Source organism: Crinia signifera, chromosome 4 (genome assembly GCF_055691185.1).
Source record: "Crinia signifera chromosome 4, ASM5569118v1, whole genome shotgun sequence".
Taxonomy (NCBI): domain Eukaryota; kingdom Metazoa; phylum Chordata; class Amphibia; order Anura; family Myobatrachidae; genus Crinia; species Crinia signifera.
In genome coordinates this window covers 256048355-256065550 of record NC_139220.1, presented here as the reverse complement: position 1 = coordinate 256065550, position 17196 = coordinate 256048355, and the positions used below count along the sequence as shown (strand labels likewise).

The 17196-nt window shown below is 46.8% G+C and overlaps 1 protein-coding gene across 2 annotated transcripts in view; it reads left to right on the top strand.

Annotated features, from left to right (window-relative positions):
* Window positions 1-17196, top strand: part of ADAMTS17 (ADAM metallopeptidase with thrombospondin type 1 motif 17) — a 246143-nt gene that overhangs the window by 22241 nt on the left and 206706 nt on the right. For both annotated transcript variants that reach the window (XM_083184274.1, XM_083184273.1), the window contains exons 3-4: window positions 3762-3939; window positions 13479-13651. In XM_083184274.1, the coding sequence (XP_083040400.1) occupies window positions 3762-3939; window positions 13479-13651 (351 nt within the window). The remainder of the gene's footprint in view (window positions 1-3761; window positions 3940-13478; window positions 13652-17196) is intronic.

Sequence of the window (17196 nt, the reverse complement as noted above, 5' to 3'; positions counted from 1 at the left end):
ACTGATACACCGCACATCACATATGTTATGTTCAGTGGTGAAACCTATGGTTGGTGAGCCCAGGTGTAAAAGTATAATTTGCCCCCCCCCCCCCCCCCCCCCCCCCCTCCACTTGTAAAGTGAACATGTTTTTCATTTAATGGACTCTTTATAGGCTTTTAGCCCTTCGGTGGTATGGCTGGAAATTTCTCTGGCTGAGCGGACTCTCCTGAGAAATTTCCATGCATGCCACTGTAAATAAAGGGTGCACCAGTGGTGCTTCCAGCAGTGAACCACTGGCGTACCACCATCCCCTTTGTCACTTATCTTCGCCATCACCACTCGGGGAGGTTCCGTCATGAATGGCCGTTCGGCCGTCCAAACACAGGAATACACAAACAGATGAACGGTTGAGCGCCCAAACACCTGAGTGCTCCCAAGCCCCCCCCAAGTGGCCCGAACTTCTCCAAGTGACCGCAAACAGCCGAAGCCAGCAACAGCAGCCCAAGGGGATAAGTGGCTGCTGCATAATGCAGAATGTCCCTTCTGTGGTGAGTATTTCTGGGGCAGAACAAACCTGCCCTGGTAGGTTGTCCTGCCCCAGGAAAACCCAACACTCAAGGGGTTAAGGGTCCATTTAAGGGAGCCTATTTATTGTGTTGTATTCAGTGTCGTCGCGACAGGTGGGAAAGCGGGCACTTTTTACCGAGGCCCGGGTCTGTTGGAGGGGCGCGGGTCTTGTACCCCCCTCCCCCGCTGCAGAGACCGGGCAGTGGGAGTACAGAGCAACAACACAGCCTCTCTCCCCCATGCAGCTCAGTGCCGTGTCCTGAGTGGGAGATAGAGGCAGCCGCAGCCTGTGCGCTGGCACACAGCCCATGCCCCCTGCCATTTAGCTTTTTTTCCCACAGGGGTATGGCCACGACCCCTGCTGTTAGAATCACAAATGCAGGTATTGGGCCCATTATGGGGCGGAGACGGAGGTGATTGCTACATAGCTGCCATTACTCTCATGCTGCCTAAACAGAAGTAAATGCGTTTACTCCCACCATATGGAACATTGTATGCATCTCTGAGGCTGGACTTAGGCCCCTTTCCTGCCGGACGATGAAACTCCACACGGCCAAGAAGCCGTGCTGCACACAGAAGTTTAGAATGGTGGGGATGGCCACAGCCCGGCAGCCGCCCCTTCCAGTGGTGACATCCGGCCGCAACCAGACTGTTGGGCCGTGGCTGTACCGTGTGAATGGACACAATCATGTCCATTATTAGGTTCTGTCTACGGCATGGCTTTTTACTGTGCGGGGTTTCGCCGCACGTGTGAAAGGGGCCGTACTCTGTCTGTGGGCTTAGTTTTACACCTCACATTCTCATTAGTGAGCATTTCTATTTGTGCGATACAGCAGAACTAGACCTTTGTTTATCTGCACACCTCATGCTGGAACTAATATATGTGTGATTCCGGAAAGGTCATGCTTTGTAACTTACTGCAGAGTGGATGTTTTCCTAGAGAGCAGAGCAATCTGTTCTCCCCTGATGTGTTACCTCTGATTCATCCACACCCTCTTAGCATTTCAACTGAATAGGAATTATCACAAGTTTTCCAGATATATCTCTGCTGTAGGTCTTCCATGTGCTTCAAGGGTTTTATTTTTACAAGTAAATCCTTCTGTTATGCTTGGCAGGAGTTGTGTGAAGAAGGGAAGTCTATCCTGAGCCCTAGGGTCTGGGTGATTCTTTGTGGCTTGCAGGTCTTTGAGGGACTCTCAGTAACCACTTCCCTGCCAGCCGCAAGCACACTGGCAGAGTAAGCTGTGCGGATGTCTGCTTGCGGGACTTCACATCCATTTAAACTTACGCCTTCATGTTCACATGGAAATAACATTTATCACACCTGACCTCCTGGGGAAAACGGAATGGAACATTTGGAAGCTGAATGCAACACTGATCAGCTGTATCTCTACCATAGCATTATTTCCTAGAAACATAGAATTTGATAGCAGATAAGAACCACTTGGTCCATCTATTCTGTTCCTTTTTTAAACATGTTACCTTTCACCTTCTTTTGTATTGCTGACTGACTTCCTAAGAAAGAAAGCAGGCATTAGTGGGTACTGTCATATGATTTGCAGTCACAGTTACTGGGGGCGATTCAGCAGGGGAACCACTGATCACCCACACAATGATGCCCGGAGCCGCTGTTGCCCCTGCTACCTGTACACATGGCGGTGCCCACCTGCCAGTGACCCTGTTGCCCACACACAGCAGTGGCCGCCCGCTGGAGCCCCTGCTGCCTGGAAACATGGCAGTGCCCCCCATGCCCTGCTTTCCTGGGTTTTCCGTTTCAGTGGAAACGTCCACCCGGGAAGCAGGGCAGTGGAAATGGGGACAGTGTTCGACCCACCAAAATCCTGGGTCAAACATCCTGTGTGTGATTTTGGTGGAAAAGCAAGGTTTTTAAAAAATGTGACTCCTAAGGGGGTTAAAAGGAGTAAAATATTACACATAACAAACCATTGCCCGGTTGAAACCAGGCACATCATCCAGTTTTTTTATTGTTGCAAAGATGATATCACTGGCCTCATGATTGTCGCTCTACAGCTGTTATGCGCTGTGGCCTCAAGTGTCTATATTCTAATTGTTATTTTTTGTTTAGTGATGGTATGGCCGCTATCAAAATGATAACTTCTGGTGACCCTGTTTGTTCACTTTTTGGGGGAAGGAAAGAACACACAAACATTTCCCATATTGGGAACTATCTGGTGCTTCCAGGGCCCATACTTCTATTACTGCATTACTTGGGGAGGTACAGTTGGTTGGTTTAATGGTTTGCATTACTGCCTAACAGCACTGGGTTTGGGTACCAAAAAAAAATACTGATAGATTAGTTGGTACCTCAAAAATATGAACCCTAGCTCAGTTGTTTCCACATTTTCTTGAATCATGGCGCCATAGACTATCAATATTTTTGTCGTGGTACCCCTAAGATAAAAGTTATTTATTGATACATTTTGGGAAAAAATATTGAATGAAGTAAATTGTACCTTTCTGTTATCCTTAGGGTGAGTTATGTGGTGGTGTACACTGTACAGTTGTGCTTCTGCTTGTTCATGTTTGAAGGTTAGCAGCCACTAGCCCTGGTGTTGTCTGTCACTTTGACCATAAATAATTTGATTTAGTCCTGGACCAGGCACCCCTGCAAGAGTCAGTCGGCACCCCAGGGTGCCTAGGCACAGACTGGGAACCCACAGCCCTAGGATATGCATCCACTGGGGCAGGGACTGATGTGAATCTCTAAATATTCTCTGTAAAACACTGCGTAATATGTGTGTTATATACAGTAAATAACCAGTGCTGACCATGCAGTGGGGGTATCACTAAGCACATATATATGTACATGTTATAGCTAATATCTAAGCAATTCTCTAGTATTTAGTTACATCATGGAAACATGTCATGAGACACTGATTTGAGGGGTCATAGGGCCAGATGCACTAATCTTCAAAAAGTGATGCAGAGTCATCCAGCCAATCAGCTCCTAACTGACATGTTACATGCTGGGTTTGAAAACTGCCAGACAGGAGCTTATTGGCTGGTTGTTTATCAATCCGTTGTATCGCTTTTGAAGCTTAGTGCATCTGGTCCATTCTCTCCTAAATCTTGGTTCTGCCTAAATAATCACACGAGTGAGTACGACAGTAACTCACATCTTCCCCCAGAAAAGGGCTTCTCTACCCCATATGGCAACTTAAACCCTCTGTGATGTTCTTTTTTTTTTGCAGACTGGATATATTCAGGTAGGAGAAGAGCAGCTGATGATCCACCCAACCAACACTACGGCAGACCCAGGAGTGCCCTTCTCAGGAAGAGAACATATAATAAGGCACAAGCGTCAAGCATTGGCTCCATCTTCATCTCTCCCCACTAACACTCCACATAGCAGCTGCCAAGTTTTATCAGGTGCGTTGTAGGAAACTGGTCCTCTCCCATTGAGTATAGAAGTAATATGTTTTTACGATGGCATGTGGCTTTGGAATTGAAGGCGAAATGCATGTATTGTGATGTGTGATCTGTATTTTTTAGATGTGCCTGTGTCAGTGGACTACAAATAATCGAAGAATCATGCTGCATATATTTTCCTCCTGCTATCTCTTTATGGGCTTTCATTAGCTATATGTGAGGCTGGATTTGTCACTTGTATGATACAGCACAATGGGCTGTATTTCACATGCTGCTTCCCGTATAGACTATGGCCCTTATTCTGGTCGATTCGGCCGGGCATGAATTCGCACCGGGACCGATGGTTTGCGTATGCGCAGCAGCATTTCTGTGCATGTATATACGCTGGAAGCGCGCAAAATCTGTTCGCCGAGGGCATGCTCCCTGCCTTTCGTGCGGGGGGTGGAGGGGGGTGTGGGGTGCCGGCCTGGGACATTAGCATATGTGAACGCCCAGCGTTTCATGGGTGTTCCCATGAGAATGCTGGGAGTACACATGGTAATGCATCCGTAACGCACGTGCGGGGGGCGGGCAGCTGACATAACCGGATATCAGCTGCCGGCCCAATTCCCTGGAAATCTACATATGTACAAGTTCTCTGGACCCCCCTATATATGTGTGTGCCTTTACCATCATTCGATGGTCGGCAACCATCGAAAGATAGGGGAAGGTCACACTGGCATGGGAATGGATGTTTATGTAAAACATCCATTCGCATGCCAGGCGACTGAACCCGGCATGCAAAGGGGGGCGAACCTACCACCATTCGCAGGGCAGGTTCTGGATGACCTGCAAGGGTGCGAATTTGCACTCAAGCGAGTCAACCAGAATAAGGGGCTATTTGCTTAAACCTTTGAGTGCTAAGTGAATCGGTGTCAAAATCGGTGTAAAAAATTGCCAAGCAAAGGATTTTATTCTGTAATTTTTACCTTATATAGGAAATATATATTTTTTTTTTACACAAAATTCTTTATTTGAATTGATATTACAAATGTGAGCGACGCTGGCATTTTTAGCCGATATTTCGAACATCCCTTACAGTTATGTTGGGACTCAAAGGGTTAAGACAAGTTACATGTAACCCTGTCTTTGGAGAAATGGTGCACAGTGATTGAGTAAAATACTCTGTTCTTTGCTGAATGCCACCACTAATACCATTTAGAGCACAGTAATTCCTATTTACCTGTATTATTATGGTCCAGTTACTTTGGATAGAAGACGTCTATCTTAATTTCCTCTCGGAACGGAATTATAATGAGAATGGCTTGGAACTCAAAAGTCTAATTACTTTGTAGGACTTGGTAGACGAAAGTTCGGAACATTAAAGTTATACTATATGACATACAAGATCCCCCCCCCTTTGTTATTTCCTGTGGAGTTTAGTCTGATTGCTTTATGAAACAGTTCAAAGAATTGAGAATTTTTTGTGCTAAACCGCTAAGAAGCCCCAAAAAGAGTATGCACAGGGATCCAGCTGCCATTGGGCCGCCCATTATCAGAGGGTGTGGATTGTTTGGTCTACAACAACTAGGTCAACAAGCATTGGGTCCGCCCCACTAGGTCGACATGCAGCAAGGTCGACATGGATCAGGGTCGACATGGGTCTACTTTTTTCTGTGTGTTGACTGCCATAGCTACTCATGGAGGCCATAGGAATCTATTCATGAGTTGTTTTACTTTTGTTTAATGATAGTTCAACTCTGAAAATGTAAAAACCTACCTGATGTTATGTTTCCATTCTTAATAATACATATACAATATTTCACATGTTAAACTGAAACCCACAGCAGCCAATCGAATTTTTGCCTTTTATTAGTCTGCCTCCTCTGAAACGTAACTGTGAAGTGATATCTGTGTGCAGGGCACGCCATGTCCTGACATGTCACTTTAATTACATATAATTGTACTTCTATATCTTGTTATCATTGCTTTGATGAACAGGATATCCCTTTTCATTCCTGTAATGCTACAAAGTTATGATAGCACCTTCTGTCTTTCAGAAACCGCTCAAAGGCATAACATTAATTCTGCCTCACCCTAAGTGCACTTCTTAGTCATTTCATTTAAAATTCAGTGTTTCCTATGAAGGAAGGTGGGGGTTATCTATAACAGGCCAGTGTAGCGTTAGAAGCAGGTATAACATCTATTAACGGAACTGTGGTTACCCTATGGCATCCTCAGGGCACCTGGCATCCTCCCTCTTGCTTATTACTATGTGTTACTGACTTTAACTGTATTGAAGAGACGCTTGCCAAACGTATCTGTCTACAAGACAGTACCTCGGAGCAACAGCAACTTAAACCTTGTGAGCTTTCTCAGTTTTCTGGGTACATGATCCCATACTTGCATACCCTCCAACATGGCCCATTCCATTAGGTACAATTTTGGGGCAGATGTATTAAGCCTGGCGAAGAGATAAACTGGAGAGGAAGGAGATAATGCACCAGCCAATCAGCTGTGTTTGAAATATGTCAGTTAGGAGTTGATTGGCTGGTGCGTTATCTCCTTCCACTTTATCTCCAGTTTATCTCTTCACCAGGCTTAATACATCTACCCCAAAGTGCTCTGTTTCTGGACTTCCCTGGCAGTGGAAAGTTGCAGAGGGGGGGCTGCAGCACAGTCCAATATTCAAAGAGGGGAGCCACTCCAAACATCACTGTCCTGGACTCACTGGCAGTTGATGTGTCCCCCCCTGTGTGAATTTTGGACTGTGCTGGAGTCCAACCTCTGTAACTGCCTCTGGCAGGGAAGTCCAGGAACAGAGGATTTTGTACCTAATGGAATGGGTCATGTTGGAGGGTATGCACTTGGGGTGTGGTACAGGGGTCCGACAGTCATTAGCCTGATGTCGGGATCCAGACTGGCCAGACCCAGACAGCATGGTGAGCGCAACTAAGCCCCTTGTGGGCTCGCCACGCGGCAGGCACGGTGGCTCGCTACGCAAGCCACCTATTCTATTCTCCCTATATGGGGGTCGTGGCAATCTAGTCAGATTGCTTAGCAAATGACTGCAAATCTCTCTGTGTGTACAGAATGAGAGATACTGATCGCAATCTCTCATTCTAAACAACTACCCGGCCTTTTTTTGCTTAAGCAAAATTGCTTAGCACAAATCTCTGCGTATGTATGTTCTCTCCATGGGAGATCTTGACACAAGCAAAATTGCTTAGCACAGATCTCTACGTGTGTATGCCCCTTTAGTCCAGTGTGCAGCTCACATGGCACCAGATTAGGGATGGCCATCGACAGAAATCATCGATTGTTTATGGCCGATGTCGATGGGGCAGAACCAGATGGTTTCCCACCTTCGATGTCAAGCTTAAATGAATAGTTTCATTTTTGCTTTTTCCCCAAGATGTCGGGACACGGAGCATAGCTCCGCCCCCGGTATCCACGTAGTCCCACCCCCCCTCCACAGACCAATCAATAAAAGAAAATGGATGACCATCGATATGTAAAAACATTGATGGTCATCCATTGAATATTTATACACTATCAATGGTCAGGCAACGATGGCCATCCCTAGGCCAGATGCACCAAGCTTCAAAAAGTAATAAAGTGGAGAGTGAAAACCCATCAGCCAATCAGATTCTAAAGGGGTGTACACACGGAGCAAATTTGTGCTATTTTCTAAGCAATCTTACTAGATTGCTTAGAAAGTAAGCACAGATCTCACCGTGTGTATGCTCCGAGAGATTAAATATCTCTTGCTAACTAAGTCAGTGCATGCAGTCTAAATCTAGTCAGATTGCTTAGCAAATGACTGCAAATCTCTCTATGTGTACAGAATGAGAGATACTGATCGCAATCTCTCATTCTGAACCACTACCCAGCCTTTTTTTGCTTAAGCAAAATTGCTTAGCAAAATTGCTTAGCATAAATCTCTGCGTGTGTATGTGCTCTCCATGGGAGATCTTGACACCAGCAAAATTAATTAGCAAAATTGCTTAGCACAGATCTCTACGTGTGTATGCCCCTTTACAGACTGCTCTAGAAATCCAGTGTGGTCTTCTTAGCTTTACTAGAGACCACAGAAGACACAAGAGACCTCTCATGGCTGTTGCTAATGCCTGGTTACTCTGAAGAGTCCACAGGCCGAACTTAGGGATAGATGTATGATTCTCCGTTACAACTACAGCTATCAGTTTTGCCAGCTGCAGATGTCGTTACCCATTCACCACAGCAGGGCCAGCCCCTTCCTGCTCCAGGCTCTATAATGAATGCACACCTTGCACCCATGTTTAATCACTTAACTCTCTGTCCTGTGTCAGCATTGTAGCAGAAATCACTAGGAAAATGTCACATCTGCTATTTTCACAGTGACTTGCACATGTGCTGTAGAGATAAGTCACTAGAACATAAGGGGTGATTCAGGGTGACTCACAAAATAGCGAGTTCGGCCCGGGGACCGATGTTGCGGGTCTGCGCGTGCCTATTGGGCGAAAAAGGCATTTGCACAGAGGGGGACGGACAGTGGGCTGTTGCATGGGAATGGTGGGTTGCGCGTACACATCCATTCACATGCAGACGTGGACATTCGCACGGCGGGGGGTGGGTGGCGTTTACTGAATCAGGCCCTTAGCGCAGGTGCCATGTTCCTTGAGAAAACACTTGCAACTTCCTGCAGTCTCCCACATCATTTTATTCAGTTTTCTGAGAAAAATACTAGAAAAATTCTATATTGACCATATAATTGCTTTCGGTACTCTTTACCTAGAAGGGCGCCAGCGATTGAAATCGCGGGCATCGGGGGTAAAAAATCGCGGGTAAATCGCGGGTACATTAGGGTCCATAGGGATCAATGTTAAAAACGGTGATTGACCGCGATTTTAATGTTAAATGCCTCAATGCCCGCGATTTGGCCATAGGAATCAATGTTAAATGGGCCACAGAGCCCTAATAGTCACCGTGAACTCTGAAATGGCCCCCACAATTGTTACCGCCACCCCATGATCAACGTCAACCCGAAGCGTGGCGAGCGCAGCGAGCCCGCGAGGGGCGGCGGTACGCGTCCTCCGACCTTTTCATGCCCTACTATCCACGTCGGCGTGGAGTTGAGAATAGAATAGTGTGGCGAGCGCAGCGAGCCCCGCGAGGGGACGCGGATACCTTCACAGGTAAACGCGTCCCCTCGCGGGCTTCACAGGTGTCCGCTTTTCGCCACGGACACCTGTGAAGCCCGCGAGGGGACGCGTATAACTGTGAAGGTATCCGCGTCCCCTCGCGGGGCTCGCTGCGCTCGCCACGCTTCGGGCCTCGGTGGCTCGCTGCGCTCGCCACACTATTCTATTCTCAACTCCACGCCGACGTGGATAGTAGGGCATGAAAAGGTCGGAGGACGCGTACCGCCGCCCCTCGCGGGCTCGCTGCGCTCGCCACGCTTCGGGTTGACGTTGATCGTGGGGTGGCGTTAACAATTGTGGGGGCCATTTCAGAGTTCACGGTGACTATTAGGGCTCTGTGGCCCATTTAACATTGTTTCCTATGTAAAAATCGCGGGCATTGAGGCATTGAACACTAAAATTGGGTCCAATCTGATTTTTAACATTGGTCCCTATGGGAAATCGCGGCCATCGCGTCGCACCCGATTTTTAGTGCATTCGATGGTCGCGATGGTCGCGATGGGCGCCCTTCTAGGTAAAGAGTACCTTGCTTTCTTATTCTGGTACGTTTGCAGCAGGGCTGCGCTCGCACGGAGACCGATGTTGTCTTAATGCGCATGCGCATACTCAGGGTGCGTGCACCCACAGCCAACAGACAGACACCCAATGAGAACGCTGGGGGTTCTCATGCTAATGAGGCCATGGTGCGTTGGCGGGCAGCTGACATCACCAGTTCCCAGAGTGCACGCATATGTAAGGCAGGCTTGCCTACCCTCCCGGAATGGCCGGTAGCCTCCCGAAAATCCGGTCCGTCTCCCAGGAAGGTGGGCAAGTCTCCCGCTTTTTGTTCACAGCCCCCGCTCCCCCCTTGCCTGCTGGATTAATTAGCGCAAATCGTGGGTCTGCGGTGATGGGGGCGGGGCTTAAATGACGCAATTGTATTTAAGCCCCGCCCCTCTCCGCGGCCCGCGAATCACAGAGTTTTTCGGCATGGGGGGCGGGGCAGAGTGATGTCAGCCTTGCCCCCGCCCCCCTGATGTGTTGCCTCTCCGGGCTTCTCCCGGAGAGGTGAAAGTTAAAGTAGGCAAGTATGATGTAAGGTTACTCAGAGCATCCTTGTGCATGCACCTTCCACATCTTTTGATGGTCGGCAACCATCAAAAGATGTGGGTAGATCCCCTGGCCTGCAAATGGATGTTACACAGTAACGCAGGGCCTGCATGCTAATCATGTATGTAAATGGGTGGCGCATGTGAAAGGGGTATGGTGGACTCAACCAGAATAACCCCCTAAATACGTTATCATTATTCATCAGGAGGAGTGTCCAAGGTGTACTGTGCTGTGTTAGGGACACAACAAAACAAAAACCAGTGCTACTTGCACAAAAGTGCCAGCTTCACTAAAAGGAGAGCATTTAAGCAGTGGTTTTACACCTTTGTTGTTTATAAGATTTAAATTAACATTATGTTCACAATACAATACAGTTAAAGGCCCGTTCTACACTGTTGTGGACAGAATTGTCCTTTCAACCCTATTTTATTAACTATGCGTTAATCCTCTACTCCCAACTTTTCATGTTAAGAAATAGGGACACTCGCGCGGCGAAGCCGCGTGAGCGCCCGAAAAGGGGGCGTGGCGTATGCAAATGAGGGCGCGGCTTATGCTAATTAGCCGTGACCTCATTTTCATACGAGAATAGACGCTGTGCGCATGCGCACAGCGTCTATTCTACTACATTGGGGGGTCTCCCAACTGCCACCCCCCGCAGCGGGACAATGCCTGCCGCGGGTGGGACGTCGGGACAGGACCCGAAAATCGGGACTGTCCCGACGGAATCGTGACAGTTGGGAGGTATGGTTAATCATTATACTAAACATGTAGGGCATATATACTATCACTTTCCTGGCTACATATTCTTTCCTGGGTGGCAAGGTTGTTTATTTTCAGCCCAGTCTCCCTATGGAAGTCTGGCCAGTGAGCAGAGTCTGGTTTTTAAAGAGGTGTTAATGCTAACCCTTGGGAACGATCGCTTCCAGCAAGACAGCATGAGCCAAGCTGGCTGTAACTGAGTGGTTGAATAGCATAGCAATGCTTCCAGCTCTGATTTGGGGGTCTTTGCAGTGGGGTGAATGTGCTATCTGCAGACTTTACTGTTGTCTGTACTGAGTGTGCTCTAGTAACAGAAATAAAGTGAGTCAAATGTTAAGTCTCTGGGTTCAGACCTACAGTACTTCTTGTTTTCACTTGCATCTTACACCAGGTACATAGTTGCCTACCTTCCTGCATTCTGCAGGAGACTCCCTGAAATAACAGCAATCTCCCTCTCTCCCTCATTAGTCTAACAATCTCCCTCATTTCACCTAACCCACATTACACTGTTACATTTTTGGGGAAAAAAGGAATGAGAGATAGATACATTTACATTGAATCATCAGCACCATTTCCCAGCACTTTACCAAGTATAGTAACTCTTACTAACTGCTTTGGGGCTCATCTACATTTGGATATAAGTCATTTTAAAAGATTCCTCTCAGATGTAGCAGTGCACAGCCACGCTTCTAGGTGCAGCGTGCACAATCTCTTTTCACAATCTCTCCATATATGGAACTAGACATGCCCTTTGGGTGGAGCATGGGTGGTGCCCCCTCAATGGGGCACTGTGCAAAATTCTACTACCAACTATAATCTCCCTGAAACTAATTTTCAAAAGTAGGCAAGTATGCGCCAGGACCTGCATCTCCCGCTCTGTAAACGTAAACTTCAGTTTTGCTGTAGCAATGTTGTTTGGACATAGCAACCACCAAACAGAGCTACTATTAATGGCAATGGGGTACCTTGGCCTGTAATGCTTGGGAGTATGCACACCAACGCTTGATCCTCACTGCGCATGCCAGAGACGCTGTGGATTGATGAAGCAAATTTGTTGCTATTGGTTACTGCACATTTGAATTTTGATAGTCTATAAGTGCCATAAAGGGTTCTGTTTATCATATAATGTGATATTGCAGTGATAATGTAACATTTGGTATCACTGCCCCCCTCAGTGATTCACAATATGTCACTAATTATTGCTACTCACTTTATTTTTTTTTACAAGGTTCCGCGCAAAATCCACCCCTCTAATGATAATCAGATTTTGCCTTTGCAAAAAGTGTAATGCTCTGGCAATGTGATAGAAGACATTTTCAGAAATCTATTTGCACATATAAAGACATGTGGCCAGATGCAATAAGCTTCAAAAGTGATAAAATGGAGAGTGATAAACAGCCAGCCAATCAGCTCCTACCTGCCATGTTAAAGACTGTGTTTGAAAAATGTCAGACAATAGCTTAGTGCATTTGGCCCTTACAGTTTGATACATTGTGGACAGATCACTATCCCTATAACAGACTATGGAGACACTTTTCAGAGGCACCTTAAAGAGACTACGGGGGAGATTCTTTAAACTAAAAATGCTCTAAGCATCCCCCGCTGACGAAAAATGTGGTGATGCCCCATAAAAGCCCCATGCCCCATAAAAGCCCCATACCGCGACCCACCGCCACCCCGCACCGACCCACCGCCGCCCGGAACGACCCCCCTCATCTGTGTCCGGGCAGCACAGTGCTGCCCGGACCTGTGACCTCCCCCTCCCTGCACTGATCCTCTTCTGGGTGCAGGAAGGAGGAGAGCCCGGTGCAGCAGCAGCAGCGCCGGGTAAGGGAGGGAGGGGGGAGCCGCCGGGACCTGATGGGACCCGCTGTCTCCCACCACAAAGGATAGCTCTTAATGCAAGAGCTGTCCTTTGCCATAATTATCGCATATGTTAGAGCATACGCAATAATTATGTGAGCGATGGGGGGGGGGGGGCGAAGGGGGGCGGAGCTGGGCTGCAGATGTTAGAACATCCCGCCCTACATGAGAAAGGATTGGTTTCACTGCATTATGCCTGTTCATAAATTGCATGGTGCAGTGATAGATTGGTTCACCTGCTAAGATGCCGAAGAATACAGTTATCAGCGCTTGATTAATAGACCACTGAGAATGAATGAAACAGTCACTAGTTTAGCACATTGGTGGCCATTACGCTACTGTAGCTGTTTGGTGCAGCTTGCCAGTACATGAAAATATGTGAGAAAGCAAAGCTGGGAATTTCATTACGGCGAGGGTGACGCTGAGCAACTGCAATAATGGATAGATTTCTGTGAGGCTCCTGTAGCAAATATTTTCCAGCAAAGCCTCATTAGTGTAAAATGGATACTTTCCTGTGATGCAGACAGTCACACGTTATTTCCTGAGTCTCTGCAATATGTTATGGCACCAGTTACTGCTTACACCACTAAGTGTGTGGTAGTTGTTATTATTATTATTATGATTATTATTATAACAACATGTTTCCTTTATATTTGCCCATTTTAGGGAAAAAAAAGCTGCACAAGAGTGAAGAAGGCAGTGATTGGAGGAAACGGAGGAATGCCATCCGACTCACAGAGGAGCACACGGTGGAGACCCTTGTTGTGGCTGATGCTGACATGGTGCAATACCACGGAGCGGAAGCTGCACAGAGATTTATTCTTACCGTCATGAATATGGTTGGTATAACGTTAAGTACTGTACAAAAAGGGTAGTCTAGATTTACATGCAGTTCCATTAAATGTACAGTAGGTGGCGTATGTAAGGCAACTGCGATTATTGTATCTTTATGACTGTACGGGCCCCATACACATTATGACAATCAGACAATGAGCCAGATGCACTAAGCTGCGAAAGTGATAAATTGGAGAGTGACAGCCAGCCAATCAGCTCCTACCTGCCATGTCACAGACTGTGCTTAAAAAATGTCAGTCAGGAGCTGATTGGTTGGTTGTTAATCACTCTCCATTTTATACCTTTTGAAGCTTAGTGCATCTGGCCCAATGTCTTATGAGATGCATGGGCGTGTGCATCTTGTGACAGATGGTGTGTACACATTATACAATATTGTACTGAACTGAACTAAATGTTTACAATCATGTACAATATTGAATAATGTGTATGGGCCCTAAGTAAGCATAGGATAGACTAGAATAAAAACACTTCAGCCATTTTGGAATTTAGCTCGCTATTGCAATCGCTCACCATAAATTACTAACTAAATGGATAAATAAGCACGTCAGATGTAAAAACTGAAAACTTGCCATTTCATTAAGTTAAATCCAGACAACTATTCGTGCAACAGAACAAAAGAAGAAAAAAAAAAACACATTTCAAAGCTGGTTTGCTAAAGTTATCACATTTATAGCACACGTGCCGGTGTCAGCAGTGTAGTTATTTTAGTTATTTTAAGCAGACTGTGGAGCAAAGCATGGATTGAATTACCAACATGGCAGGCAAAGTACTCGTAAGTATTCACAAAATTGTTAAAACTTTAAATATTGGAAACAATTTATCCATTTGGGCCAATTTTACTTATCTCTGTGCATAGCGTGCAGACACAATAAAGGTCAATTGGGAACATGAGGTGTGTGTAACCTATCCAATCAGACCATTGATTTAATTTTCTAAACTAACCGAAAATGGCGGGATCTGATTGGATACTGTGGGCAAAACCTTGTTAGCAAAGTTACTCAGGGCGAGAGGTACTTAGCCTTGAAAAGTGATAAAATTGAGAGTGATAAACCACCAACCGATCAGCTACTACCTGTCATTTTTTAAACCCTGCCTGTGACATGGCAGTTAGGAGCTGATTGGCTAGTGGTTTATCACTCTCCGGTTTATCACTTAAAGCTTAGTACATCTGGCCCTCAGAGTTTAACTATCGGATGAGGTGTGTCATGAATACTTTCTGCCACATTATAGGCAGGCTAAGTCATGTGGTGTTCCTTCATGCCAGCCCCCATCCAAGAGATTTCAATTACCTAATTTCTTATAGCAATCATTCGGTTTCTCATTTTTGTAGAAAAATAGTAACCCTTGGGGTGGGCAGATGTGGACAGGGCTGGTGGTAATGTGGGTGGAGTTGTGGGTAATGTGGGAAGAGCTACATCTGTAAAAATTATAATAATAAAAACTGTGCAAGTACAAAAAAAGAAACACCATCCAGAGAGAGAGAGAGATTGAGAGAAGGGGGGCCCGCCGCCTCCCCGAGTACTTTCATGGCATTTTCTTTGTTATTTACCTGGGGGTGGCTGCCATCTTTATGTGCTTTTGCATGGCCATAGGCTCTCCCAAGACCTCCACAGCATATTTTATTCTCTTCACCTGGTGGACCTTTAAACTTTTTTGCGTGGCTGCCACCCATCCAGGGCTTCTGTGTATGAGCTTGCCATGGCTAATGGCATTGGCTCGCGGTGGCCATCTTGGATTTTCAAAAATGGTGCTGCGGCAAGCCAAACACTGCTCATCGCATCATCACCCCACCCACTATCTTCAGCTAATATTAGCCAGGGAGAGACTGGGTAGATAGTCCATCAGCAGAGAAAATTTTAATGTTGTATTGTATGAGTCAGCAGATCTCTCAGTACCTTACAATGGCATTAATGTAGGTGGTTCAGATTGCTCGCCACATTCTGGTGCCTTAATGCATGCCGGTTTTGTTGAGCATTCACTTACTATGTGTTCTATGAATGTAGACCCATGCATATCTATAACACTGATGACTGTTCTATTTGAACTCTATGGCAGCTGTTCAGAAACATCCATAAACGTAGAGCCACTGTCTGGAATGTCTTTGAACTTGGTGGCTTTTCATAGGATAGTGTGATGTCAGCCAGACCACAAATAAATAAACATCCAACCTATAAACTCTCAAGAACTATTTTAACGTGACCATAAATGACTGGGTCCAGAACATTCCAGTCCTTACCAAGGGTTCATAACTGTCCTTAGATTCCTGGATGGATTTTATTAGATTATAGGGGTAATTCAGACCTGATCACAGGGCCGCATATTTGCACGGTGGACAATTATCGATCTAATGCGCATGCGTATGGGCTACAATGTGCATGTATGACACCCGGCAGGGATGAACTCCTGCTACGTTTTTTGGTAGCTGGCCAGACACACAAGGTGATTGGCAGGAAGTAGGCATATGGGCATGGTAACCGGCCGTTTAGTGGGGGTGCTAAGAAAAATGCAGACATGCCTAGGAAAAACTTAGACGTGCCTAAACTTTTTAGGTGAGCGTGTGTGATGTCAGCAACAGGCCAGGTATACCTGTTTTCATCTTAGCACCAGTGGCGTAACTATAGCACCGCAGCCCCCGCAGTCGCGGGGGGACGCTGTGCATATGGGGGCGCCGGGGGGGGGGGGGGGGGCTGCGGTGCTATAGTAATCCCCCCGCCCCCCATCCCCCGCATGCTTACCTGTCTGTGCGTCCCGGCTCCCCTCCTGGCTTCAATCAATGCTATGGAGACGGACCACGATAAAATGGCCGCCCCATAAAGCAGACTGTTCTCTGAAACTGTCAGCGGTATGGGGGCGGCCATTTTATCGTGGTCCGTCTGCATAGAATTTATTGAAGCCAGGAGGGGAGCCGGGACGCGCGGACAGGTAAGCATGTGGCAATGGGGGGAGGGGGCACGGGGGGCACGCCAGATGGACGGGCGGGCGGGGAGGGGGGGCGCCCCCCCATTAACGCCCCAAACAAAGCTACGCCTCTGCTTAGCACTGAGTAGGTGGCCCTGCGATGAGTTTAACAATGGATACAAGTGAAATGCTTGAGAGAACAGGAAAGTCTTCAGTCTATTTATGAAGGAACCCAGAGTTGGTGCCTCTCGCACTGTGCAGGGAAGAGAATTCCAGAATTGGAGCCACGAAGCTGAAAGCTCTACTACCCCCAGATGAGTTCAGGTAGATTCTAGGTACAGTTAATAGCCCATCATCTGCAGATCGCAGTAATCATGATAGGCAGTAAGAAATCAGATCCTGCTTCAAGTACTTTGGGTTATGGTCATGAAGGGCTTTGCAAGACATTAAGCCAATCTTAAAGATAATTTGCCATTTTACAGGCAGCCAGTGAAGGGAGTACAGAATGGGTGTTATGTGGCTGGAGCGGGGCTGATTGGTTAATAGCCTGGCAGCTGTGTTTTGTACCATCTGCAAGCAGTGCAATTCTTTTGCAGGGAGCCCAAAGTAGAGGGAAGTTCAGTAGTGTAGG